The following is a 27,325-nucleotide window of genomic DNA, read 5'->3' as shown; positions in this document are numbered from 1 at the left end:
GGTAGTAGACAGGCAGGCTCGAACCCATACCGCGAAGGAGGAAAAAGAACATGAAAAAAAAAAGTGACGCCTTTGCTGTTGTGTCCATCGCCAAACCGAAAATGGCAAAGATTTAAAGTAAGGCTAGTAAATTGAAAAGAGGGAATGACTTTCGAAAATATCGGTAAAAAAAAGCGCCCCCTCCCTATAGAAAAATGCCCAGTTGAGGGTGAAAGAATTAATGTTATGGCCAATTTTTTTATGTCTGTCGTTCGAAGGATCAAACTTCCAAAAAATACTGATCTCTTGAAAATCCGTCGCCTCTGTCGAAAGTTTTAGGCAGATGTACAAACATACATACATACATACATTTAAACAGATAGGTGAGATTTATATAATTGAAGATGTGTGGAAGAGTCCATATAGTCATGAAATAGGGTAGATCACGTAACAGTATTTTTTATTTATTTTCTTAAGCTGTGTGTTTTGTTCAGTTTGGGCCTGTATTAAATTGCAGCACTCAAAAACTATTGCTCTTTAAAACAATTGTTTCCCAGCAGGGGTCCCCCAGATCCCTAAGGTTCCATAAGAATAAGTGAGATAGGCTAATCCACTTTTGACATTTTATTTAATTTTAGGTACATAATATTATGAAGTAAATAAGAAACGGATGAAAGAATTACCCGTTTCCATTTTGTTATAGCATTTTTTCTGGGGAGAGTAATTTGGTTTGTTCACGCCATATGGACATTTCAGGAATGACTGTTAGGTCTTGGGCAATCTGCTCCCTGGGAGAATAAATGATAAAATATTACTCTTTATATGGAGGGGTTAATATGGTGTCAACTTAATGGGTCGTGTTGAATTCTCGGCATCATTAATAGCAGAGACCGTTATACTGAAATTGAATGCTGTATGAAATATGTTTACTACACTTATTTTATAAAAATATATTCTTTTATTTTAACATCTAAGAAGGAGCATTTTTAAACAGTTGAGAGTTAAGGCACAGGGTCATGATTTCCATCTTTTGTAGCCACCATGAACAGTGTCCAAATTCCAACAGAATTACAAATCTTTCATCGTGGTGATAGAGAAGAGAGAAAAGTATGAATATATTGTTATTAAATTTTAGCAGATTGTTCTGAATTTTAACCTTTTGGAAGCAAATGTCAGTCAACATTGATCTTTTAGCTTGGTAGTCATCACTATCAGCCAACAAGTTGTCAACCCTGGCTGTGTTTTTCGCCATATTTCAACAACACATTTTTGGTCCCCCGACAAAAGGAGAGTGGACCTATAAATTCACCCTTGTCCGTTCGTCTGTCCACACTTTTCTCAATAACTATGCCTTGAAATTTTTTTAAATTTTACACAAACATTAAACATGATATGAGTAAAAAAGTACCAGTTCTAACGGATTTTCTAGGAAAAACTGTAGTTCCCCTCAGGGTGCCTTTCGGGTTAAAATGACTAAAATTGACACTTTTGTGCTTATTAAAAAAAAATAGATGCTTTGTATTTTTATAAAACTTTCTGAAAAGTTGTAACTAACTGATTTCTATATAATTTTGTTTGTCTATACTTCACGGTAACTCTTGGGTGTGCCCTAGGGGCTCTTTTAGGGCTAATAAAAACACTCCATTTTTGGGACTATTTTACCATATTGGTCCAAAACTGTGTATATCTATTTAGCAGTTTTGCATGGTGCTGAACTCAAATTTAAATATGTTAAGGTCTTGGGGACTTTTGGGGCTAAATGGGGAGGCAAATGATGGACTTAGTTATTCCTTTTTTTCATGGTGCAAATTGTATATGTTAAAGCCTGAAACTGCACCGTTTATTCATTTTCACGAGGATTTGACGTCCCCTGGGGACTTTTGGGGTTAAATGGGGAGGGGAGGGGCAATGCTGAACTTAGTAATTTTTTTATGTCTTGTTCACTGTGCACTCAGGGAGGACCATGCATATTTCACTTGTTAATTTTACTTGTCTCCTCAAAATGACAAGGAAGATCAGGTATAAGGTCTTCAAATGTGGAGAGGTAGGGTTTGGGCCTCTCTCAAATGCCCTTATTCTTGTGCCACAGTTTGCATTTATTTTATAAGTATTTATTAATTATATATTTTTATTTTTTACTTTTAACTTTAGAATCTATTTTAGTTTTGTATGAATGGAACTCCCTGATGAAGTTTTATAAAGTATGAATTTTATTTATCAGTTCAAAAAAAAAAAAAAAAAATGACAAAGAAGTATTACTTTTTCCTTGAATCAGTTATTCAAAAATATATGGCATGTGAACTACAATGAAAGTAAAAAAAGAGAAAGATATATATACAGTTTTGTTTTTGCACAGGGTTTCCATGAAATATGTAATTCATTTCAAAAGCTATGCAATGGTAAAACGGTTAGGAAACACTGATTTAGATTATCTAGGAGTAGTGTTGAATGAATTTAATCTTTGGAATTCAGCTTAAGATATTGTCATGTATTGGCTAATGCCATCTAGTCACTGGAAAATTTGGTTAAACACAGCAAGTTTTTCGAGCTGAAACTTGATACCCAACTATTTGAACAACAGATATTTTCCCCATATGTTATCATGCTCATCACGACAGTAAAAGTAAATTAATATTTTTTTTTATATTTGTTTACATTATCAACTGCCGAGAAAGCTTGCTTTTTATGAAGAGCATTGCTCTATGCCAAATGGCATCTTTTTTTATCTATCTTACTAGAGAGCTCAATCTACAAGTTGTAGTCATCCACAAGCAGCTATTCCGCCATATTCTGGCTCTTCAGTGTGGCTATATATGGTAAATGTTTCAAGCTTAGATTCAAAATCCAGTTGTTAGGGAAGCAGTCAAATACCCCCCCCCCCAAATGTTATGTTCATGACAAAAGTAAGGAAAATTATATTTTTATATTTGTTTATATTATTGACTACCGAGAAGGCTCAATTCTTTTTATAAAGAGCACTGCTTTATATGCATGTACAAAACCTATTATGATATTAGATAAGCTCACTTTCTTTATAGAATATCTTTACGGACCATTTCTTGAAAAACATTCAACACTAAATTGGTATATTTCATAAAAGATAACAAAATTGTTTTCTTTCTCCTTGCACATCGATGGGAGTATGCAAAGGCAAATTTATTTATACTGCAACATCAATGGTTGTTGCTGCGGCATCATAAAAGGTGTGACAGTTGAATAAGCAAATCGCATAATTATGCAAATTGCAATGACTTGTGGTCATTTCTGGATTTAATTTATTCATTCAATGCCAAAAGGTATCGCATGAAGAAAATGAGAAAGTTTGAAGGAAATTATTTGCATATTTCTTCGTGTGTGTGTGTGTGTGCATTAAGATAACCAATACCTCTTATGGTTGATGACATGTGTTGCATAGAAGGGAATGATACGCTCCTGTTCTACAGACATCTTACTATACTTCTAGTGCTACTAGATCAGGCTGTCTAATGATATTGGCTTCCTGAACAAAAATGCACCAGACATCGATGTTATTGTTTTTTCCTTTACCTTTACAAAACTCAATCATCTTTTGCAAAATTAAAAACAACAACAATTTTCTTCTACAAAACTATCAAACCAAACACTATGAATAAATATTTGAAGATATAAAAAAAAGTTGAAGCATAAAACCTTTTCCAAAATTACTGGGTTCTGCATTAAATAATCCCAAAATGATTGATATGCCGTAAAACAACCAACAAACAAATGAAATATACTTTTCAAATTTAATCTACCATTGGCATCATCAAATCTATGCCTGTCTTCGCGGCTCACATTACGCATTGATTTTATCATTCTTATACCATTTCTCTCCATAAAACCTTCACTGGCCATTCTGAAACTAGTTCTTTGTTCTTATTTTTAGTGGTTTCTATAATTGCAGTATTATATTTATATTATGTCAGGTTTCTATCTAAAAATTTGGAGGTTGAGTGAGTCGTATCTCCTGTTTTTTTAATTACCTGGCCACTTATTTGCATTAGTTCTGTGAACCATCCTCTTTTAAGTATGTGCCTCCCTTGGTTCATCGTCCAGATCTGATTCAAGCAATTTTTGTGAGTACTTATACGGCTCATAACCTACTTCATATTAATCAAATTAAATTTCCAAATCAGGCTGTCTGAAAATGCTTCCATTGATGTTATTCATATCTGATTTTATTGTTTTTGTTTCCCTCTGCAAAACTCAATCATGTTCTGCAAAATCAAAAGCAAAAACAATTTTCTCTGGAGAATAATCAAACCAAGCAAAACCAAACACCATGAACAAATATTTGAAGATATAAAAAAATGAAGTATAAAAACTTTTTTCCAAAATTACTGGATTCAGCATTAAATGATATGAAAACGGTTGATATGTCATAAAACAACGAAACCAAATGAAATTTATTGGTAAATAAAAAAATATTGCAAAGTGCAACAAGCCATGTAAAAAAGATGAATATGTGCATCTATAAATAGTTTGAAGGTAACTTTAAACATGGATACGGTAGGCATCATCATTGTCTTTTCTGGCAGGCTGTTCCACAGTGTGGAAACATGGACAGAAAATGCCACTTTACTTCATATGAAAAAAATAGTGCCTCTGGTACATCACTTACCACGTCCTTTGAAGATGAGGACTCTATGCTGGGATGAAAAACTCATCGACAGGTAGATTTAAATCCTCATTGATACTGTACATCAGAATCAGGTCTCCTCGCATCCTTTACTACTCAAGTGAGGAATAATCATTCAAAGACCTGCAGCCATGATGCATGCAGCACTGTTTGTACATGTTTAGATGTCTGTGGGCTGAAATCCGAGTACTTTACCACCTAGTGCTCCATCTGGTCAGAAGTCTGTCTATTGAAATTGTATGGGCACATAGACTTTCAAAGAGGCATGACACCAACATTCTCCTGTTTGTGGTATTTTTGTCCTGCTTGTAGCAAGCAGTGTAGGCTTTACAACTACAAGAATTTTTAACTCGTTGATAAATGTTATGAATTGTTTTTTGTTTATATTTATTCATTTTTCTATTCTCTTTACAATTTTTATTTTTTTTATTTTTGAATTGTTTGAATTATTCAGACTAATATTCTCATCTTGGTTGCTATTTCCACACCGTCTCAGTTACTGTAATCCCTGACTTTCTTCAGGAGCATGTTTTCGAATTTGTGGATCTTTATATAGAACTCTAGAAATTATATAGAATTTTGAATTAAGCCCTTTATTTAATGCATGGGGATACACATTAAAAGTTTGGCATAAAGATTTAAAGATTTGAAAAAGATGCACTTGAAGAAGTTCGGAGGTTACATCGACACTGGGACATTGTGAAAGTAACAATCAAGATGAGAATAGTAATCCAGCTGATACACATTTTTAATCCTCATCTAAAAAAAAATTCCAAAGTTTAATTTATTTTTATTGAGTATTTTTTAATGTCCTAAAATATTAGAAAAAAAAATTTTCTTTCAGCCTTATTTTCATTTTTTTCTTTTTAAATATAATGCCAAATATATGCACTACAAATTTCAGTCTTATTTTTATCCTTATGTTTTTGTTTTTATATTTTGACTTGAAATTGTTACTTTTTGATTCTTTTGTTCCTCTCTGATAAATAAATGCAATGTTGTTAATTTCAAAAAAATTGGAAGCCAATTGAGAATTACCATTCCACAATCACATGAATAAATGACTCCAAAAATAATTTGTCTATGTAGTTATACAAAAAGAAAGCTTTAAACCCAAGCTTCTCTTCTTTCACTGCCAATGCTCAAATCCTTCTTTTGATTCAATGACTCTCTCCTTGAGTATACCACTTTGATAAGCTCCTAAAACTGAATTTCACTCCAAATCTAAAATGAAAAACTTGCAACCAAACTGTTGCTAAGGTCGTTGGAAAGATGGTTAGATCATTCTACCAGTTCAATACCTGACTCCTGACACAGAACTTTATCTATGAGTCAGGTACATCACAGGATGGAATACTGCTCCCACATCTAGGAAGGCGCCCTTCGAAGCACTCTTCTGCTTTGCATGTCTTTAAAGCATGTGATCATACAGCAGCTTTCCACTTTTTTTTGCGCAGTCTTTTGCATTATTGTTATATTCTGCAAGATCTTTAAAGCTGCATCTGTTGGGCAGTGGAGGGCAGACAAAGTAATGTTGCGTCGCCTGGTCCTTCTCTCCACATTTGCAGATGGTTAGGTCAGTTTTGTAGTCTCATCTGCAGATAGGTCTACAAAACTGACCTAATCATGACATAATGACAGATATTTGCCATTATATCATCATTATTGGTTCATTATCTGTGCTGTAAACCATTACATCAAATAGATCTACTTTGTGAAGACAGAATAGTAAAAGAAAAAAGTCTTCAAATAATTTTTTTTTTAATCCTATATCACTGTCATCTCCCCCCCCCCCCCAAAAAAAAAAAGTGAGATCGTCTGGTCACCAAAGATGAAATATGTAAATAATCCAATTGGATTTTTTTTTTCTTAGCTTAGCAACACCAACTTTATCCATTTTAAAATGAATTCTTTCCAAACCAAATTTATACATTTGATTTAACAAATCAATTTTAAAAAAGTATTCTTGCATCTTGTTTTATTTTTTCATTTTTTTATGCAGTCCTTTGTGTTATTGTTACATTCTGCAAGATTTTTAAAGCTGCACCAGTTGGGCAGTGGAGGGCAGACAAGGCAATGTCGCATCGTATGGTCCTTCTCTCCACATTCGCAGATGGTTGTGTCAGTTTTGTAGCCTCATCTGGCCGTAGTAATTTTTTATGCTTTCATTCCTGTTCTCAGACAATTGAGCATTTTTCACTGGAGCCAGGGTGCTTCAGAACCAAGGGGAAGGGAGAGCTTCAGAAGGAGAGCCTCCTTTCATATATTGACAAAGTGCAAAATTGACTTCACAATCTAGTGGGAGATGATACATTCTGTTTTCTACAGACCCTCACAGAAAAGCTATTGATAATCTTTCTCTACTCTATCATTATTTCCAAAACAAATTTTTGGCTGCTCCTTTCGAGACATTCACAGCAAGAACTTTTTACCATTTCTACAAAGAACTCTTTTTCCTTCTTCTGTTTGTCTCATATCAAACAAAATTTCCATCAACAGTTTCTTTTCAATAACTTCTTATCTGTGGAACACATTACCACATGATTGTTTCTCTGCAGACTACAACAGTCATACTCAAATCCAACCTCAATAAGTACTTTCTCATAAAAGTTCAAATTTTGTTGCAATATGCCTTGTTTAGCATAAAAATATAATTGGCTTGTATTCAACTAAAATATATACAATTAATAATTGATATTGTATTTCAGCATAAACCAAAAAAGAGATGATTGTAATATGGAGAAATGATACTTAACTGGTGTTTTTAATATTTTAATCTTAAATTATTATTACCTTTTTTTATTTTTTAAAGATTTTTCTTTTATCTGTTGGTTTTTTTTTTTTGTTTTCTTTTTACTTTCTGGCATCTTTTTGTTTTTATTTCACTTGTCAAATTCTTCTGTTCTTCACGAGAGCATACAATTTATTGATTAACGATAGTTCATTAATTAAAAAGCAATTTCTTAATTCGTTTTTTATCTTTCTCTTTCTGTGCAGAAATACATGCAAGAAGCTCGTTCAAAAGTTCCAAGAAATCCCAAGCTTTCAGACATGTCCATGTCTGGAATGGCACAAACCAATTGGCGATTTGTTGAGACTTTATTAAAGGAATGTCGAACCAAGGTCAGTCGATACATACATTCTCATTGTTACCTTGAAAATAATGTCTGCATTAAAGAATGGTTATTTTATGAAAGAGAAAGGAAATAAAAGTTTGGTGGACTGTAAAAACATGGATACTTGATTATGCATTGTACATATATGAAAGTATATATTTTTTGTGTGTGTTTAAATTGATTGCGAAGCCTCATCTCAAAGGAAAATCAAACATTGTTAAAAGATCTCCCTTTATTATGAATGCAACTTTATAATAAATCTGTATTGATGAGAGGATAATCAGTTTGTGTGCAAAAGAAGTACTTTGATAAGAGAACAGTTTGTATTTTGCTGTTGTGGATCTGGAGAAAACCTTTGACAAGTTTAGTTCCGCTGACCTCAAATGAAGATTAAATTGTGACAATATAGGTTGGTTGGTTGGTTTGTTGGTTGGTTTTGTTTTACGGCATATCAACCCTTTTCAGGATATTTAATGCCGAATCCAGTTATTTGGAAGAAAAATCTTTTAATAGAATATATTTGTTTGTTTTATTTTTCAAGTCAGTTTCTATTTAACCCATAATTGGGACCCTAACAGATACTACCACTCCAGGTCAGAGTGGACCTGAGAGCAATGGCAATTAATGGATGACTCCACACTCCCCAAAGCCCGCAAGCTGGGGCTTCACCATAGGATATAGTTTAAGGTCATATCCAGGACCAGGGGTAATATAGGGAAATGCGCATAGAACAAGATACTTTGATGATATGGCCACATTGAAAGAATGGATAAAAATTTCTTGGCCATTAAATGTAGAACAGTTATGATTCAGAGGGGGAGATCAAGGCAAACATGGAAGTGATAAAATTGGGCTTCAGAGAAATGGGGATAATTAAGGACCTGATCAGAGATAGGTTAGTTTGAAAGTCAATCTCTTAAAGCTGTTCAACACATGCGAGCATGTTAAACTGACAATATGAGGTGTACACAGCACAATTAAAATCTAATTATTAAAACTATTTGATTAGAAATGGTTAATCTCTGAATGGAGAACTGAAATCAAAGTGCACATTATTTATATTTGATTGTATCAAGTAAAAAAAAAAAAAGATATGAAAACGGAAAAGTAATCTGATTCTATCATTTTGAAGTTGATTTACAATTTGATTCTTATTTCTAAAATTAGTGTTATTGAAAGATGTAATATGGTATCACATTTATTCTAAAGAAACTTGTGTATATATATATAGACGGAAATTTGGAAATACTTTCAGATTACAGTTTGTATAATACTGTAAAATGTAAATATTAGTCTCAAGATTTATAACCAATCCCAATCAGACAAAGATGCTCAATATACGAGATAGACTAATAGTATAAATGAAAATTTGGAGTTAAATTCAGTAAATTAAAAAAAAATTACAACAAATGTATTTAACAAGGAATACAAAAATTTAACATTTTTTTCCTTAATTCATGGATTTTTAATAAATGGCTCATCTCATCAGAGGAAATGTTTTTATCCAAATAAAGTTTATAAGCAGTCATAAATTTTGCTGTTTAGTACATAGATTGAAAAATTAAAAAGCCTACATGAAAAGCCTAAAATAAGCCAAGAGTAAAAAGGATATTCCATGGTGTCATTAGGTTCAATGAAGAATTATAAATGCACAATCGTAAAATCTAAGGAAATGAAGGAAGGTATAATCTTAATAGAGAGTTTTTAATGTTCAAACGTATGCATAGGAAGTAATCCACAAAACACTATAAGGTAAAATCCATTGCAGATTGTAATATTTCAACAAGTAGATGAAAGATTTTTCTGAAAAGTTTGTTAGATGATGTTTACTGAAAATTTCATATACAATTAATATATTTTTAATTAACATATTAAAAAATATTTAAATTATAATAGAATATAGGCCAGAGAGAGAGAGAGAGAGAGAGAGAGAGAGAGAGAGAAACTGGGGTCTCATCAAATATTAAAATATAAAATTTGTTGTAAACTTTTTTAATTTACTGAATTCAATTCAAAATTTTCATTTTATATATATATATATATATATATATATATATATATATATATATATATATATATATATATATATATATATATATATAAGAATACCAATTCCAGAACAGGTAAAAGTTAATTTCTCAAACAGAACAGTTTTGCACCACTTTTATGTCCCTTACAAACATGTAAATGAAGATATAATGATACTAAACTTTATATTTAGAATCCTTATTCCAATTTGGATCAAAATCTATTATATGATTTTCAGTCTAGAAAGTGTCTAAAAATTAAGGCTCAAACTTAGGGGATCTTAAGAAGAAATTAAAATTCAGAAAATATTTCTTAATTGGTGTGCAATTATTATGGATCAAATTTAATGTCAAGATGATGGATTCAACCAACATGGTAGAAACTGATAGAATCGATGTTGCCAACATAACAGTTGGTACCAGAATCATAGTCCCAACCTAGGACATATTCATTGCCACTTGTGACTCTTTTGTTATGATTGTTTGTGATCACTCAAATCTACAGGTACACGTTTTGATTTAATTTATACAAGATGGTTTAAACATCAGACATAACTCCGGAATTATATTTTATGTGTGTAAATAGATTCAGAAATACTTAATTTCCGAGTTATAAGTCCCACAGCCTCACTGTAGAGGTCCTTAGATGCTGGAAACCCTTCTTTCCTTGGACTGCTAGACTTTGGAATTCCCTTCCTGCTTCTTTGACTATACTAACATGCAGAAGTTTAAGTATAATGTAAACTCTGTTCCGTCTGCCTGCTTCCCACCTGACTACAACTTGGATGTCTTCAAGTCCAACATTAACAAATCCCTAATGAACCGCTCCCTTAAGTAAACACTTCATCAAATCTCCACACTAATGGTATGTACTTGCAATAACCCTTATCCCTGAGTGGCTTCCGGGCCTTGATAAGTGGTGATCAGTGTGTAAAAAAAAAAAAAAAAAACATCTCGCTCATCTGCTTACATAGTCCCCTGTAAACATGGTCTCAAATACATCCAAGTGGCAATATGCCAAGTAAAAAAAACAAAAATCTATCACTTATGGTGTGTGTGATAGTGTACTGTTATTTCTACATGTGGAATAGATAAACACTACCCTGTGACAGAATGACATGTGAAATAAACCAACAAAACCATGAAAAAATGAGATCACAAATATAATTTAAATAAAACAAATGTGTGTAAATATTCAATCAATAAACTCTTAAACTACTAGTCACATAACAGTGAAATTAACAACAAAATCATACATTAAGAATGGTTTATAACAAATAAAATCTTTGTTTGGATGGATGAATAACACTTGCGGAAATGTTGGCAAGTTGAAATGCAAACTTCGTTTCAGCTTGCCGACATATTTTTATTAGTTTTATACATGTGCACAAATTAAATCATAGTTAGAAGTGGTTTAATTTTAAATCTTTCTTATCTGTCTGGTTAGCTCAAACAGTAAGGAACGTGACTGGAGGGCTAAATGTTTTAGTTTCAATTCTAGCTGATTGCACTCAATTTATTTATTTTTTTAAACTTTGGAAATCAGTACTGTATGCATATATATATATATATATATATATATATATATATATATATATATATATATATATATATGTATATATATATATTTGAGGATAACAACATGCAAACTCTTTTCTAACTTTTTTCTTCCATTTACCATCATGGCGAAAATAAATAAAATAGGCATCAAGTGCGCTTGAAAGCCAAATCACAACGTAATATTAGGGAAATAAACAAATATTTTACTTGTTAGAAATTAATAACATAAATATATTTCGGAGCTAAACTCCATCCTCAGTATGTTGTTTTCTTTCTTTTTTTTCTTTTTTTCTTTCTTGTCATGTTGTAAAGTTGGAGAAAGAAAAGTCTGTTCATAAAAAGCAGTGGTTGTATTTTGAAATGTCGGAACTTTGCGTAGGCAACGTGAGAATAACGTCATGGGTGCGAGTTCCATATAGTGTATTTTATTTTATTCAAATTAAATCAACGTTTCTATATGAAACTCACATGACAAGAAAGAAGAAAAGAAAAAAAAAGAAAGAAAACAACATACTGAAGATGGAGTATAGCTCTGAAATATATTTATGTTATAAATTTCAAACAAGTAAAATATTTGTTTATTTTATTATGTTGTGATTTGGCTTTCAAGCACACTTGATGCGTATTTTATTCAAATAAAATCAACGTTTCTATATGGAACTCACACTCTTGACGAAAAAAAATGTATAAAATTCTGAAGATGACGTCTATCACTGAAATATAAATTTTAAACATAGATATTTCTTAAATTTGTTTAATATTGCATTGTAAATTGACATATAAACGTATTTCATATGTATTTTGTTTTAAAATTTAAACAACGCTTCTATCATGGAAAAAACAACTCTGACTTTCATATCATGTATGCAAGCATATTTTTCTGGCATTTGAGGATAATACTGCAGATGAACAATATGCGGACTCTTTGCTAACTTTTTTCTTCCATTAACCATCATAGTGAGGAAAATATATATAATTCAGAAGATGGCATCTATCACTGAAATATAAATTTTAAACAAATATCTATTTGTTCATTTTTCATAATATTGCGTTGTAAACTGGCTTATAAATGTATTTTGTACATATTTTATATATAAATATGAAATTTGCATTAATTAAAATATATTTAAGCATATTTATGACACGGCCATAGTCCCTACCCCACTAGTAATAAATATGATAAATAATAATGAATATAAAAGCCATGAGGCTTAGAAGAAAGATTAGTCAGCATCCTGCAAATTTTGACCCTTTATTTCATCTAACGGAATACAACAGACCAGATAGAAGTAAATTTGATCAGCACAAACCAAAACTTGTGCAGAAGAAGAAATGGACAACAAAATAAATTTGGCAATAATGGAATGCTATTACTAAAGCAACCTTTACATAAAGAAACTTATTTAAGCATATAGTATGTAATTCTTAAATTATGCCATCAGTTTTCCAAACACCAAGGAGTAGTCAGAATTGAGATGATATATTTTTTTTTTTTTGCAGACAAAGAGAATGTTGGTAGAGAAAATGGGTCAAGAAGCAGTAGAATTGGGCCATGGTGAGGTGAATATCACTGGGGTGGAAGAAAACACCCTAATTGCCAGTTTGTGTGACCTCTTGGAGAGAATCTGGAGTCATGGTCTGCTCACTAAAAAGGTACGTATGGCATAATGATTACTTTTTTGTCATTCTTTTTATACTTATTTCTAATCGATTTAGAGAAAGACCAGAACCTAGCCTTGTCCTAGGATTGACATCTCTTTTTCAAATAGTCTGTTTGTCACGTATAAGTTTGAAATAGTATTTTGGTTATGCTGTCTTGCTAAGTTTTGAGTAGCATTTTCATCTATCAAGCATTATTTTGAAAAGATATTCTTGTCTGTCACAATTGCACCATGATACTTGATTTGTCATTTTAAACTATTATGCAAATTATGATCGCCGCACAAGCAGTAACATCTGACATATAAAATCGATAGTGGGTTTTTGATATGACATACATTCAAAAAGAATGTTTCTGTTTAGAGCACAATTGAAGCATGATACTTGACTTTTGCATTTGAAACTTTAATTCAAGCCATATATAAATATAAAAATAATTTTATAAAATCAACATAGGTTTGCTGCAGTGCAATGTAGACTGCAATGTATTGTGGACTAAGTTACTGCGAGAGGCATGGGAAGCTTTCTCCCAGTGCACCATAATGTAGTGCAGGCAAACATTTGATTTGATTGAAAAATGGACGATTTCACCGATTTCAATAACAATAAAAGTTGAGGAAGTGAAACATTTGTTGATCCTCATTCAGTCTCAGGCGACACCGAGTCTCCTTGCTAGTGTGTATATATATATATATATATATATATATATATATATGTGTGTGTGTGTGTGTGTGTCTTTGCGTGTGCATTTGTTATAGATGGTACTACTGGCCCGACAGAAGAATTAACCATTGTTACTATTTTCTCATCAGTTAGCAGTCTAATTTGAAATTTGTAGATTTAATAACTTGAAAGAAATTAGTTGCTAGTATTAGACAATTTTCATCTTTTATGTATTTATATATATAAGAGCAAATAGTTAATAAAACATGTTAAAAAACACCTTAAAAAAGAGTTACAAACATATTTCATTCGAAAAGGAAACACTAAATAAGTGGATAGTCCTTAATCCGCAGAGTTTCAAAGAAATACTTTCCTTCTCATCAGAGGGTAGGAATTAGCAAAATGCAGGATCGGATTTTGCATGCAAAAGTATTTGATGAAACTACAAGTAAGTCAAAGATCTTACTTGATAACAAAAAGTGAAGCATAGGGAATATGGTGAAGAAAAAGGTGGTTTCACGTGAATGGGTAGTCTGGTGAAGGGTAAAATATCCAATAACGGTAAAATCCAAAAATGTAAATCCAAGAAAGTTAGTTAAATTCCCATTCGCACAAGTAAAATCCAAGGAAACCGCGTAATTGGAAGATGGTCCAAAATAATCCAAAAGGCCGAAATCCGTAGAATAAATCACAAATAGGTACAAGGAAAAGGGGAAGAATTCAAATAATAATAGTTATTAAAAGAAAAATAAGATACGTGTTATCTCAGCTGCCGAGACAAGGTGTAATTAAGAAAAATGGATGAAGAAGAAGAGAGAAAAAAAGATTGAATGGTGATAGAATTAAATATAAAATAGAAAAGCAAATGTCAAAATGACCCAGACAAGACTACGTTAAAAGGCGCCAAAAATATAGGGCAAAAAAAGAGGTCAACTGAAAGGTACAGGTTATTACTTAAGAAAATATCAGCAGAAGTTATTAAAAGACACTAAAAAAAATTTTATATATATATATATATATATATATATATATATATAAATGAAAACTGAGGAATAAAAGTTATGTATAACTTTATTATATCATCAGAACAATAAGGAAACTTGAGAGGAAAATTAAGAAAAAAAAAACTCTTTATGCCATGGCATTTTGAAGATAAATGCTTCTAATCAGAAAAGAAAAAGCGCCAGAATTATGCAAAATACAAATATTAAAAAAAAAAAATGGCGTAATGACATTTAGATATGAAATGAGAAGGGAGGAAGATAATACGGTAAATAGTAAGATGAAAATTTCTAACCTCGTTTTTCGTAGAAATGATCTCTATCTCTTACCTCCACAGACTGTCTTAAGAGTCATAATTATTATCTCTCATAATGGGTCTCTTTGAAGTAACATGACCCCCTCCTTTACAATTAAAAGTGTATTTACTTCTAATTTTAGTAGAAATTTTTAAATAGTTATAGGTAAATTATGTAAAATTAAATAGCTTTTCAAAATTTAAATAAGGTCATATTGCCCCCCCCCCTCCCGGCTTAACTCTACAAAATAAAATGTTTTTATGTCAATAACTATTTTCACATTTTTTTCCCCCTTTTCTTTTTGCAATAGCAGTATGCTGTATTGAAGAATTTGAAGTGGGGGTGGGACTGATCTCTTGCACTTTTTTTTTTAAAGAGGTTTTTGATGGAGCTTGTTACCCCTCCCCTCACACACACATGCACACAATAAATCTTATTGGCATTTGATTAGATTTTTAAAGTTTAAGTAAATGTTGATCATTGTATATAACCCTCTAATGGGGTCTTAACTCCACAGAATTAATACCTATTTTAAATACATAATTTGAGTCATGTAAGCTGTATATTTGCAGTTTTCATTGTAGCATAATATAATCATTTTGAAATATTTTTAAACCTGGCCTTTTGCACTTTTTTATTTATTTTTGTATTTGGATTATGTGAACTACTATTCTTATGGTTGAACCAATGGCATAACAGTTATAACTTCTCAAGGTTGAAGGTTCAATCCTTACTGTGTGTGATGATTACAAAAAATAAATTAAGATTTCTACCTAATCATGGATGATACAACAAGAAGAATCTATCCCCATGGATTTAATAAAGAATTCAGTTCTAACTTGTGTATAGATTTCCAAGTTTGATACAAAGATTGTCACATTTAAATAGATTCACTTCAAGAAAATACACATGTTACAGCTGAAGCATGAAAATGACAACCAAGATGAGAATAGTAGTCCAAAATATCCAAATGATACAAATTATCAATCCTCATCCCAAAAGTTTTGAAATATAATAATTTGCAGATTCCACAAACAAAACTTCTTTCTTAGAACAGCACGCCTGTGGAACCCTCTTCTGTTTGGCTACTTTTCAGCTGACTACAATTTGGTCGTTTTCAAGTCCAACTTAAACAAATTTTTGTTGAACAACCTTCTTAAGTAATCCAATTTACCAAATTTGCACTACTAACGATTACTACAATATTATCCCATTGACTACTGTACACTTATTAATCCTTATCCTCGAGTGGCCTCTGGGCCTTGATAAGTTGTGACTCTTATGTAAAAAAATAAAAATAATAACAATTTGCATTTTTGTTCTTTTTTTTTAAACAGGGCAAATCCGCACTGTGGTCTCATATGCGTAGTTTCCTTGAGCTTGAAGAAATTAACGATTCAGGAAAACCGATTGACCCTAAACTTTTAACACCAGGTATTTCTTTTTTAATTTTTATATCCTTTTTGTTGTTTCTATTGAATTATAAGCTAAATTACAATCACATTTTTCATTAGATTACTGTCGCATTTTCCATTAACTTAGTCATTTATTAGTAAAAATATTAAATTTTGTTAAAACCGAATAAGTAAAAAATGAATATATCGAAAACGTCTATTGAATTAAATTATTAAATTTTGTTAATCTTGTTCGTAAGAATAATTTGCTGAATTAATTTAAACATAATTTTACTTTACAATATTATTCAATATTTTAAATTAATAACCTCAACAAAGTTTAGAACTTTTATATTCCACTGACTCTAATCATTTTTGTCAGATATTATTGTTGGCAAGTCCTCCAGTTGCTCAATGTCAGTGTGATGAGGTTATCCAACTAATTTTCTGACACGTAATGAATTCTGTAAAAAAAGAGTGTCGCTTATGAATTCTGATTTAGATCTCCAAAGATAACCAGCAAGCAAAAGCTTTCTTCTCTCTTAGCAAGACTGAAAGAGAACAAAGGTGTCAATATAGGCATGTTTGATATTTTCTTCCAGCTGATTTCCAATGTAAATAACTTAATATTGTCCAAACGACTTGTACTTAATTCTAAGAGCTAAATCTATAAAATTAAAACATGATTTTTATTATTATTTGGATGGCTTGGACTACTGTTATCATCTTGGTTGTTATTTTCACAACGTTTCGGCTCATGTAACCTCTAACCTTCTTCAGGTTTATCTTGATAATGGCTCTTCTTGGTGAATGGTGGAAAGAATGTTTTAGTTCTTCCCCCTCCTCACACCACTACCCACCCCAAATAGTACATACTATCAATCCTCATCTCAAAAATTAAAAAATATTTTTGTTTTATTTTGTTTTTATTTAAAAATAAAAAAAATGTTGATTTTCTTAAAGAGGTAAAAAAGAAATATAAAAAATTGCAAAAAAAACAAAAAGAAATATATATGCTAGAATTGCTAAGAGGAAAATAAATTTTATGGATTTTTCTTTAAGTAATCATTACTTTAAGAGACTAGCACATTATGTGTGGTAACTTTATATGTTCTGTTGAACTTAAATTAATGTTATGCACATCTGTTTGAGAGCAACTTGGTCGTTTGTATTATTGAAATTTCAAGAGCACTTTAGAATTTTTAGTTCATCAGCCTGAAGTGGTTACACTTGAGAAATTATTACAATCTATTTTAAATACTACCTTTGTTGAAATGTTCGCATTCGAAATATTTTAAGTTTATAGCCTAGAAATAGTTTTATACATTCTATAACTATTGTGTGTATATATATATATATATATATATGGAGAAATATGTTTATTCAAGTATATTTCACCTTTTATTCATACCAATCTTTTAATTTATGAAGCTCGATATAACTACAAAGCATGTACAAATAAAAAAACATTGTACTGTTTAAGTCGACGAGAAAACATAATTTGATTTTGGAATAATTTGTTTTTTTCTGAATTTATTTTACCTTCGCGATATCAGATTAATTACCAATCATCATTCTTCATGATTAAACGATCCATTTTTTTTTTTTTTTTTTTTTTTTTTTTTTTTGATATGTGAAATATAATAACATATGTAAGAACATGCAATGCCTTAACATATTATGATATTGATATTTATTTGCTAGATGTACACTTCGATTCATTGCTTGGGAGTCTTTTTAATTTAATTTTTTCCCCCCGCTGTTTGTTGATTTTAGCAAATTATTTATTTTTAAATAGGATTTTGATTGTCAAATTTAATTGCTACTGCATTTTTTGGTCACTGAATTATTAATTGAACCAAATTGTTATAAAACTATAACTAATCTTGTTAAAGTAATGTTTTAATCTTTATACAATTATAAAATAATTACTTCCAAAATTTTACATTTTTTTAACATGAGGATTTGATAAGACTTTCTCTTTGAGAGTTTATATGCTTCTGAATTCTTTTCACATTTAAAAGGGTTACAAGGTCATTAATTTTGGTGGTTGTGCATTATAATTAGAGAAAATAATTAATGAATTTTAAGTAAAAACACTTGTGTAATCATGTGTGAAATTAGTAAAAATTCCAAAAATTATTTAAAAAAATGATCAAGTAGAAGATCTGCTAGATCTATTATTTTTTTATATAAAAAAAAGCATTACCGATCCACTATTCAGTAATTTGAAATAGTATTTTAATTAGGTGAAATCAAGGGAGATAATTCCGTTTTTTATACAGAATTGGCTGTAATAGACTCAACTGATACTGCATTATTCAATAAATTTCATTTTCTTGTAATTATTTTTCTACTCAATAATTTTTTGTTGTTTTATTTATTGATAAATAAATATATGCCAATGTTTAATTAATATTTATAGCTATTATTAATTGTATTTACCTTACATTAGCCAGGATACAGTGAAGACATTTTAATTTTTAATGAATCATATTGTTAAAAATATACAAAAAAGAAATAAAATTTTGGTTGCAAGGGAGATAACTCTTGTTTATATATATTTGATGAGTTTCTCATACTGCTTTTTCAGACATAATTGAAAAATATTTCCATATTATCAGTTGTGTGAGCAGGATTACATAATTTTTTTTAATAAACTATAAGTGAATTATGTCAATAACATGGCTCCACAATAACAATAAATGAAAATTGGCTGGTCTGAATTAAATTTTGATGTCAGCTTACATGCTATTTGGGTGCAACTTTTAAAATCGCACCAAGTAACTTTATATAAGGGATGTATTTTTGGTTCATTATTTCATCTTGAGCATAGAATATACTTGGATTTTTTTTATGTTTAAAAACAATGGTTTTACTATTTAAAAATATTGCTATAAAATGTGTGTAGTTGTGAATGTGAAATATAAGTAATCAACCAAAATTATTATTTTTTTACTTTGTATTATTTATGTATTATTCTTAAAGTTACAATGAAAACATGTACTTTACAAAAGCTACCACAGACGAGCTTATACATTAATTCTCAGCATTTCTGAGTCATTCTCATCTCATTATATTGCCAATGATATGGTACAACAATAACAAATAAAAATTGGCTAGTTAGAATCAAAGTTTGATATATCGCGTTAAATGCTATTTGGGTCCAACTTTTAAAATCTCACAAGATAATTTTATATGTTAGATTGATTTACGGTTTTCTTTATTGAAATTAACAGACAAATCTGTTATATTTTAAAGCCAGTCTGTTTCTATTGAAATACAGAGAATCCATTAAAGCCAAAAATTGATTAATGTTTGTTAACTTGTTATCCAAATTGAAACATCTCCATTTGAACTAAGTCAGCATAGTGTTTCTATTTGATGCTGTATCAAGCATATTTATTGACTACCATGTATTGACCTGTTTGAAGGGAAAAGAACTAGCCTTGGATTCATTGAGTTGAAAGCCCTTGTGGACACATATTTCCCTATGTGCAGTAAGTACTTAACTATGGAAGTTTGCATGGTAGAAGCTCTTCTTCTACTTTTTCTTCTTCTTCTTCTTCTTCTTCACCACAGAGCATGTGAGTGATGATGATGATGATGAATGGTTTTCTACCATTTGTTTTTTTCTTTTGTCAGGTAGTTTGATCGCTTTTTGTTAATACTGACTCTATTCTTTATAACTTGTTCTTTTAGAGAAGACAATAAAACTGTATTAAAACTAAATCCTGTCTTTTTTCAAACAACTTTTTTGTGTGGTATTTGTGATCTTGAGATTTTTATTTTTAAATGTAACTTTTTTCTTTTTCGGTTTTTTGTTTCTGTTGTCATTGATACAATGCCTTTTAAGCCATTGATTTTAGATATTTTTATCCTCAGAATATAATTTTTACAGTTATGTTATTTCATACATCCACATAAAATATTATAAGATGATATAATACTTTATGTATTGATTTTCAGTATTTACTTCAACAGTGTCTAATATGTGAGTAAAGCTAGATAGTAAGTTATGAAAATATATTTATAGCAAGTAAGCTACAGACTTTCTAGCCTGATGATTCTTTAAAGGGATGAAATGCGGAAGCCTTTATATAGCTTAATTGCCATATATATTTTCATTACTTATATATATATATATATGTATATATATGTATATATTATATATATATATATATATATATATAATATATATATATGTAGTATATTAGGACAACTAAAATATCAATATATCAAACATGTGTATTGCCATCCCTACTCTATGCCTCTGAAACATGGACCTGGTCACATGTAGAACTGTTCAAGAGGTTTCATCAGCACTGCCTTAGAAACATTCTTGGTTTAAAGTGGAATAGTTTTGTCCCTTATACATATGTCTTAAATTAGGCCAAAACAACCAGTATTGCTACTATTGTTATTAAGAACCAGATGCGTTGGGCGGGTCATCTTGTCTGGCTTGATGACTATCGATTCCCAAAACAATTGTTTTATGATGAGCTCCTTGGCAAAAGACCCCAGCACAAGTCCAAAAAACTTTTTCATGATAGTATCAAGGAGAGACTGGTGAGCTTTATGTTCCTGTTGACAGTTGGAAGTCCATTGCATATGATCGCAAGCATTGGAGGGCACTGATATGCAGGAGTGCAAAACACTTTGAAGCAGCCAAGATAGACCGAGCGAAGCCCAAGAGAGCATGTAGAAAATCCCAAATTTTGCTGCCCAATCATAGAGATCTTTGGATCTATGAGGTGTGTGACCGGGCTCTGTTCTCCAAGACAGGTCTTGTTAATCACATGAAAGTGCACGATGATACGGGTTCCGTTGCTGTTGGTTTCATCCAAACCAATGACCGTCTTTAGTGTTGTCATGTCTGCTTGAGGGTGTGCAAGTCACTGACAGGACTGAAAAGTCATCTTTGGGCACGTGGACGTTCAGTGATTGAGGGAGTGACACTCGTCTGACAAGATGTGGCAATCATCATATTAGGAAATATATTTAGTTAGGAAGTATATATGAAAAAATTGAACATAGGATTGTTTATTTTCATATGTTTAGTTGAAAGAGTTTTAATTCCTTATATCTGAACATTTTGAAATAATTGATTTCTTGTCAGAAGGAAAACATTTCATGGATTACTAAGGACTTCTATATCCAGGATACTATCCCTCTTGATATTCTTGAATCAAGAATTATATTTATAAATATTATAATAACTTTTGACTACTACAGGGCCACAAACTTAAAAGAACTCTTTGAAAAAGAAAACCCTAAAACTATTCTAAATTTCCTAAAAAGAGCAAATCTTTACCATAAAATATAAAAACCATCAAATAACAAACTATACCAAAACATTGCCCGAATATACCCAGCGAAAATTGACTCCGAAAGTATCAAAGAAATTTTAAACCTTATATACAGCATTAAATGACCCAAAGAAGGTTGATATGCTGGTTAAACAAACATAATTATTTTTGAATAATTATAATTTTTTCGATCATTACAGTTTTCATTTTTTTGTGCTAATCGGTAAATGTAATAGCAAGTCTATAAAATTTTTACTTGTTATTTTATTTTTTTTTAATTTTTTCTGAAGAAGAAAAAAAAAAAAGCTTAATTTTTTAAACTCTATGGAATAAGGAAATAATCGTTTGTATCTTGTATTCCTTGTTTTTGAACAATAAATTTTGTAAATGTTAATTTGCGTGATTTAATTCTCTCCATATATATATGCTGGCTATTTACTTGTTTTCGAGTATGGCCACCTTTTTTGCCTATCAATGTGAGATGAGTGTAAGACATTCTAGTAAGAGATGTGGATATGACATTTTCTGCCACCTAGACTTTTACAGACTCTGTAAAAGATATAGGTGGTGTGATCGTATATGTTACCATAATTGAAGCCATTTTTTTTTTTTTTTGTCTGTGTTCGATTCTGCTGCATGTGCACTCGTTGGTGATTCTCTAAGCCTGCACATGACATAGTTATTAAATTGCAAACTTAGAATGTTAGTTACCACACTCTAAACATTGTCAGTCTCAAGCGGTTTATGGTGCTGCCAACTGCACACATAGTTGGCATCTTCATAAAGATGACATGCTCAAAAAGTATCAGCACAGGATGATAGTGAACAATGCATGCATAACATGACTACCACTTTCATGATATTAGTAATCGTGAACACAGTGACAAACAAAAGGTCCGATAACCAGTTGTCACTTCAACCACAAATGTTATGTTGGAGGTTTCCTTCTTGTAGATGCCTGCCTAAACAATGAACTCTTTGAGGCACTTTTAACTAACATCTCATCAAGAGAAACTAAAATAAAGAGTACAACAGGAGAATTTGAATGTATCAAAGAATAAGCAGTAAAAATACTATAACCGATTAAAATGTATTAATATACATTTAAAAATAATTGGCAGATAATATTTATCGGTTCATCATTAGTATCCACAGTGGAAAATTAAGTTACAAAAAAAAATTCAAAGAATCGTTTTTGAAATTAGAAATTAGGCTAAAATTTTTCTGATATTGACTCTAATACCCTCCCAAATTCTGATTCCCAATTTTGATTATAATTAATCGCTCCAACACTAGAATTAGGGAAAAATGATGGGGAGGGTGTCAAAGTTCCCAAAAGTGATTTGATGATTTAATGAACTCCTTTTGCCGGCGTAAAGAAGGATGGCAATAAAAAAAAACAGATTCCCAAATTTTTCAAATGGTTTTTGCAATCTGCCCTAAAATGGTTTATTTTATAGTGTTAAATTATATTAGTTTCTCCTCCTCTCCCAACACATGCAACGGGTGAAGTGTGTCGGTTCATTATCGGTACGCAAACGATAAATATGTATCATGAATGAGCCGCTTTCGGTTGACTTTGGAATTTTTAGAATTTTTGCTAAGAAATGTTTTTTTATTTTTTATGCAAGAAATTTTTTTGTGTGTATTTCTAATATTTCAAGTTCTAACAGAGGTATTCTGTTCTTGAACCACTTACCCATGTATGATATATGGTTGATTTACTCTTGTTAAGGATAACAAACCAAGGAGAAAAAGTAAGTAGGTCAATCATAGTCGGGGGGGGGGGTTGGAGGGATTTAAAAGCTCGCTTTTCATTATCTATTAGCACTACATCAAGATATAAGGGAAGAGATTACTTTTTCCATAGATCACTCCACTTACTCTTGATCTTCATCTTATAATAATGTTTAGCAAAAAAAAGAATCAAATAACTTTCTTTTTGTTTTTCTTTATTCTTTGGTATGACTCTACCAAGGATTGAACCTCTAGTTTCTTGAACACCTTAACCGTTGTGTCAAATTGACTAGTCAAGAAGCTGTTCAGTCTTGAGACAATGGACACCACCTGTAAGCATGGCTGTGTATGTAATTGTGGAGCAAGGTTTGGTGATCCCCAACTTCACTTCTGAGTTTACACTGCCTGATACCAGTGCCAAGGAGAAATTCAGGACAATATAGATAAGCAGAGAGCATCTGCTATTCCAAAATTATTATCCATTTTAATGCTGACCAGGCTTAACGTTGCTTAAGTTCAGTAATCTAAGGAGAACCAGTGTGTCCAGTGATTATGCCATACTAGAGAAAACACTGAATTAAAAACTATCAATGTTTTTCCTAATTTTTCCAAATGTTTAAAATTATTTGGGGATAGTAAGAGGGGCAGGTGGGTCTACATAAAGTTTAATCTTAAATGAAATTCATTAATTTTTAATATATTTTTTTTAATTTTTTTTATTGATGTCTTGAATTATTGTGACAATGACAACAGACATTTAAAAAAAACATGTATTTGTTTTTAATTTGCATTGTTGGGGGAATTACCTCAATTTTTTTGCGTGTTTTGAATTGTTAAAAAAAAACACTAACATTTAATTCTACTAAAACTTTTATATTTTTAAAACCAAAAAGTTATGAGAAAAAAAAAGGAGTAATTTTTTATGGAAATCTCTTTAGACAAGTCATTAAGTCACTTGATGTACAAAGCTATAAAAATACTACTTCAAGGTTAAAAACTAGTCAACAATAAATGTTAGATGGATAGATGCTGACTAGCAATTCTTCTTCCTTTGTCAGAAATATCATTCATGGAATGTGAGGACTAAAGGACAAAATAAGGGAAATGAAAGTTACGAGACTGCCAAAAGTAAACCCAAGGTTCAGTTTCTAATCTTATTAATTATTAGAACTTTGAACGTCTCCTACCAACTATTAATAAAACATGTATTATTTGTATTGATCAAACTACTATTCTCATCCTGGTTGTTGTTTTCGCAATGTTTCAGCCCTGATGTAACCTCCGACTCTCTTTAGCTGCATCTTCACGAACTGAGGAACCTATACAGAATTTTGAACTTTATCTAATCCTCAGGGGTAGACTGTTCTCATTCCGTCAGCCACGTGTACATATGGACTTATAACACAGCAGATAAAGGCATTGATTAACAATCATTTTTAAGTGGCAATCTTCTGGGGGTTTGAAGGTTCAGTCTTGACTTAAGGCGGTAATAACTTAATGATTTTAATAATTAATACTTTTACCCGGTAATTGGAGGGAGGACAGATTATTCTCATTCTCTCAGCCATGTATGTGAAGGAGTGTTATGTTATCTGTAGTTATTATTGCCTGTATTAAGAATTGAACCTTCAGTCTCCAGAAGCCTCTCACTTAGAAATAATTGCTAATCAGTACCTTTAACCATTGCACCATAAGTCCATCTAGCTTTACAGGCAATTACCAACAAAATAACACTTCTATCTGGTCATGACTGACGAAACAAGAATAATCTAACCTCATAGATTAAATAAAGAGTTCAGTGCAAAATTCTGTACATGTTCCCAAGTTCAACATAAAGATTCCCAAATTTTAAACTATGCACCTAAACACGTTCGGAGATTACATTGGTCAAAATGTTGTGAAAATAATGACCAAAATGAGAATAGTGTCAAAATTATCAATCCTTATCTCCAAATTTTATAATTTTAGTAAAATAGATTGGTAGAATAGGTTATTTTGGTTTTGAAGAAAATAAACCCTCCATTCAAAACCAAGAACTGGTGTCTTTAAACGCATAAACTACTGCGGATAAGTACTGTGAGATAAAAAATTATTTTCAAGTTAAAATGCTATTTAATTTTAGTTTTTTAAATCGAGAAATGACAGGATATAGCATAAAAATATTTTAAATGCTATAGTTTAACATGAGAAATACCTGTCCTAGCATAAGTAAAATTAATTCCCAAACAGAACATTTGTGCACTATTATGTCCTCTTACGAAGATTAAAATTAAATTATAATGTTACTAAACCTTTTGTCTAGAATCTTCATTCCAACTTTTATCAAAATTCATTAAATGATTTGGATTCTAGAAAATGTCTAAAATTTATGTCTGTAAGTTTAAATTTTTTTAAAATTCAAAACATTTTGCACAATTGATGTCTCATGATTACAGATTAAATTTAATGCAAATTTGATATATTTGAATTTTTGAATGATAGGTTGTACCCATATTATACCCTCTAAAACATAAAATACCCCAAAGAAACAGAAATATGAGGAATACTTATTAATTGATGTCTAATAACTATTGTTAAAATTTCACAAAGTTGATGGTATCTGAATTTTTACAAAGGGACTCAACCTTGCTTTTGTCTCTTTTGTATAAAACGTATGAGCTCCGTACGTTTAGCAGCTTTGTTCCAAAATTTATAATGATCAGTTAATTAGTTTAGGAATGAATTCTGTATGTATTAATATACAAACATACTTTGTAAATCTAGAGATTTTAGTTTTTCAGTATTATCTTTTTTTTTTTATCTCTTTAAATAGGAAGGCACAGTTGACAAAACCTTAAAATTATTTTTTATTAATTTTATATAAACCTAAACTACTAAATATGCAAAATTTGTGTAATAAAAGTCTCAACTTTTTATTTTATTTATTTTTTTAGTAGAACAGGTGACATATTCAATATTTTACCACTGAAGACATTGATTAAAAATATTTCTAATCATTCAAGATGCTTAAAAACAAATTTGAGAAAATTCATAAATTCTTACTATAATGGAGATTTTGTTTCTCTAAACAAAACTAGATTACCCTTTGAAAGGAGCATCATATTAAATAACACCTTTGGTGGGCACAAACGTTCAAAATCTCTGTTAAAGTAAATATATATATATATATATATATATATATATATATATATATATATATATATATATATATATGTCTCTTAATGAAATTTATAGCTTCTGGGTCTGTAGATCACAAATAGGTTAAGGACCATTATTATGGCCCAGATTATTTCAGCATTAAAAGTATATATCATTTAATAAACTGTCAATAAAAAAAAGACTATTGTCGGATTTATAAGTAAATTTATTTTTATGCCTTAATTATTAAAGAACATCGAATCTATTGTTCAACCATTATTTTTTTCATTTTTATATGTATATTTTTGCTCTAGAGCTTGGATTAAATTCATTTTTTAATATATGAATTAAATAAAAAAAAAAAAAAATGACTCACAATCTATTATCTTCAAACGTTAATTTCGATTAAAATCTATTGAATATTTACATTTTTAGTGCTGACTGCTTTATTAAAAAAAAATAAAAAGCATCTTGGAAGTCTCTTCTTTCATCTTGCTTGTTGATAGCAAGACTATTATCTTGTCTGTCTATCTCTTATGATATGTTGCATATTGCTTTTCTTATTATTCTTGCCACAAATTACGATATCAAATCCACCAGAATACATTTAGGTTTCTTCATAAACAGATTAGGAATTTAAATACTTTGTTAATATTTTTTAAAAAGGAATGAATTATTTTGGACCTTTTAGAAATTTGAAAGAAATTTGTAGGCCTTTAAACTGTCGATTAGAAAATCATTTAAGCTTAAAATTGTTAGCAAATTCTCATATATTAAAAGACTAGCGG

At 30.6% G+C, this 27,325-nt stretch overlaps 1 protein-coding gene across 19 annotated transcripts in view; it reads left to right on the top strand.

Moving 5' to 3' along the window:
• Window positions 1-27,325, top strand: part of LOC145239793 (DENN domain-containing protein 5B-like) — a 410,159-nt gene that overhangs the window by 300,307 nt on the left and 82,527 nt on the right. For 10 of the 19 annotated variants that reach the window (XM_080103314.1, XM_080103312.1, XM_080103310.1 and 7 more), the window contains 3 exons: window positions 7,634-7,759; window positions 12,840-12,992; window positions 16,297-16,393. In XM_080103314.1, coding sequence (XP_079959440.1) covers window positions 7,634-7,759; window positions 12,840-12,992; window positions 16,297-16,393 — 376 coding nt within the window. Of the gene's footprint in view, window positions 1-7,633; window positions 7,760-12,839; window positions 12,993-16,296; window positions 16,394-19,787; window positions 19,854-27,325 lie in introns of all 19 variants that reach the window. The other 9 variants (XM_080103311.1, XM_080103304.1, XM_080103297.1 and 6 more) reach the window with 1 other exon arrangement.

This window comes from Euprymna scolopes, chromosome 19 (assembly GCF_053919585.1).
Source record: "Euprymna scolopes isolate OS-2025 chromosome 19, ASM5391958v1, whole genome shotgun sequence".
Taxonomy (NCBI): domain Eukaryota; kingdom Metazoa; phylum Mollusca; class Cephalopoda; order Sepiida; family Sepiolidae; genus Euprymna; species Euprymna scolopes.
Note: the sequence above shows the minus strand (reverse complement) of the source record. Positions and strands in the feature narration are given on the sequence as shown.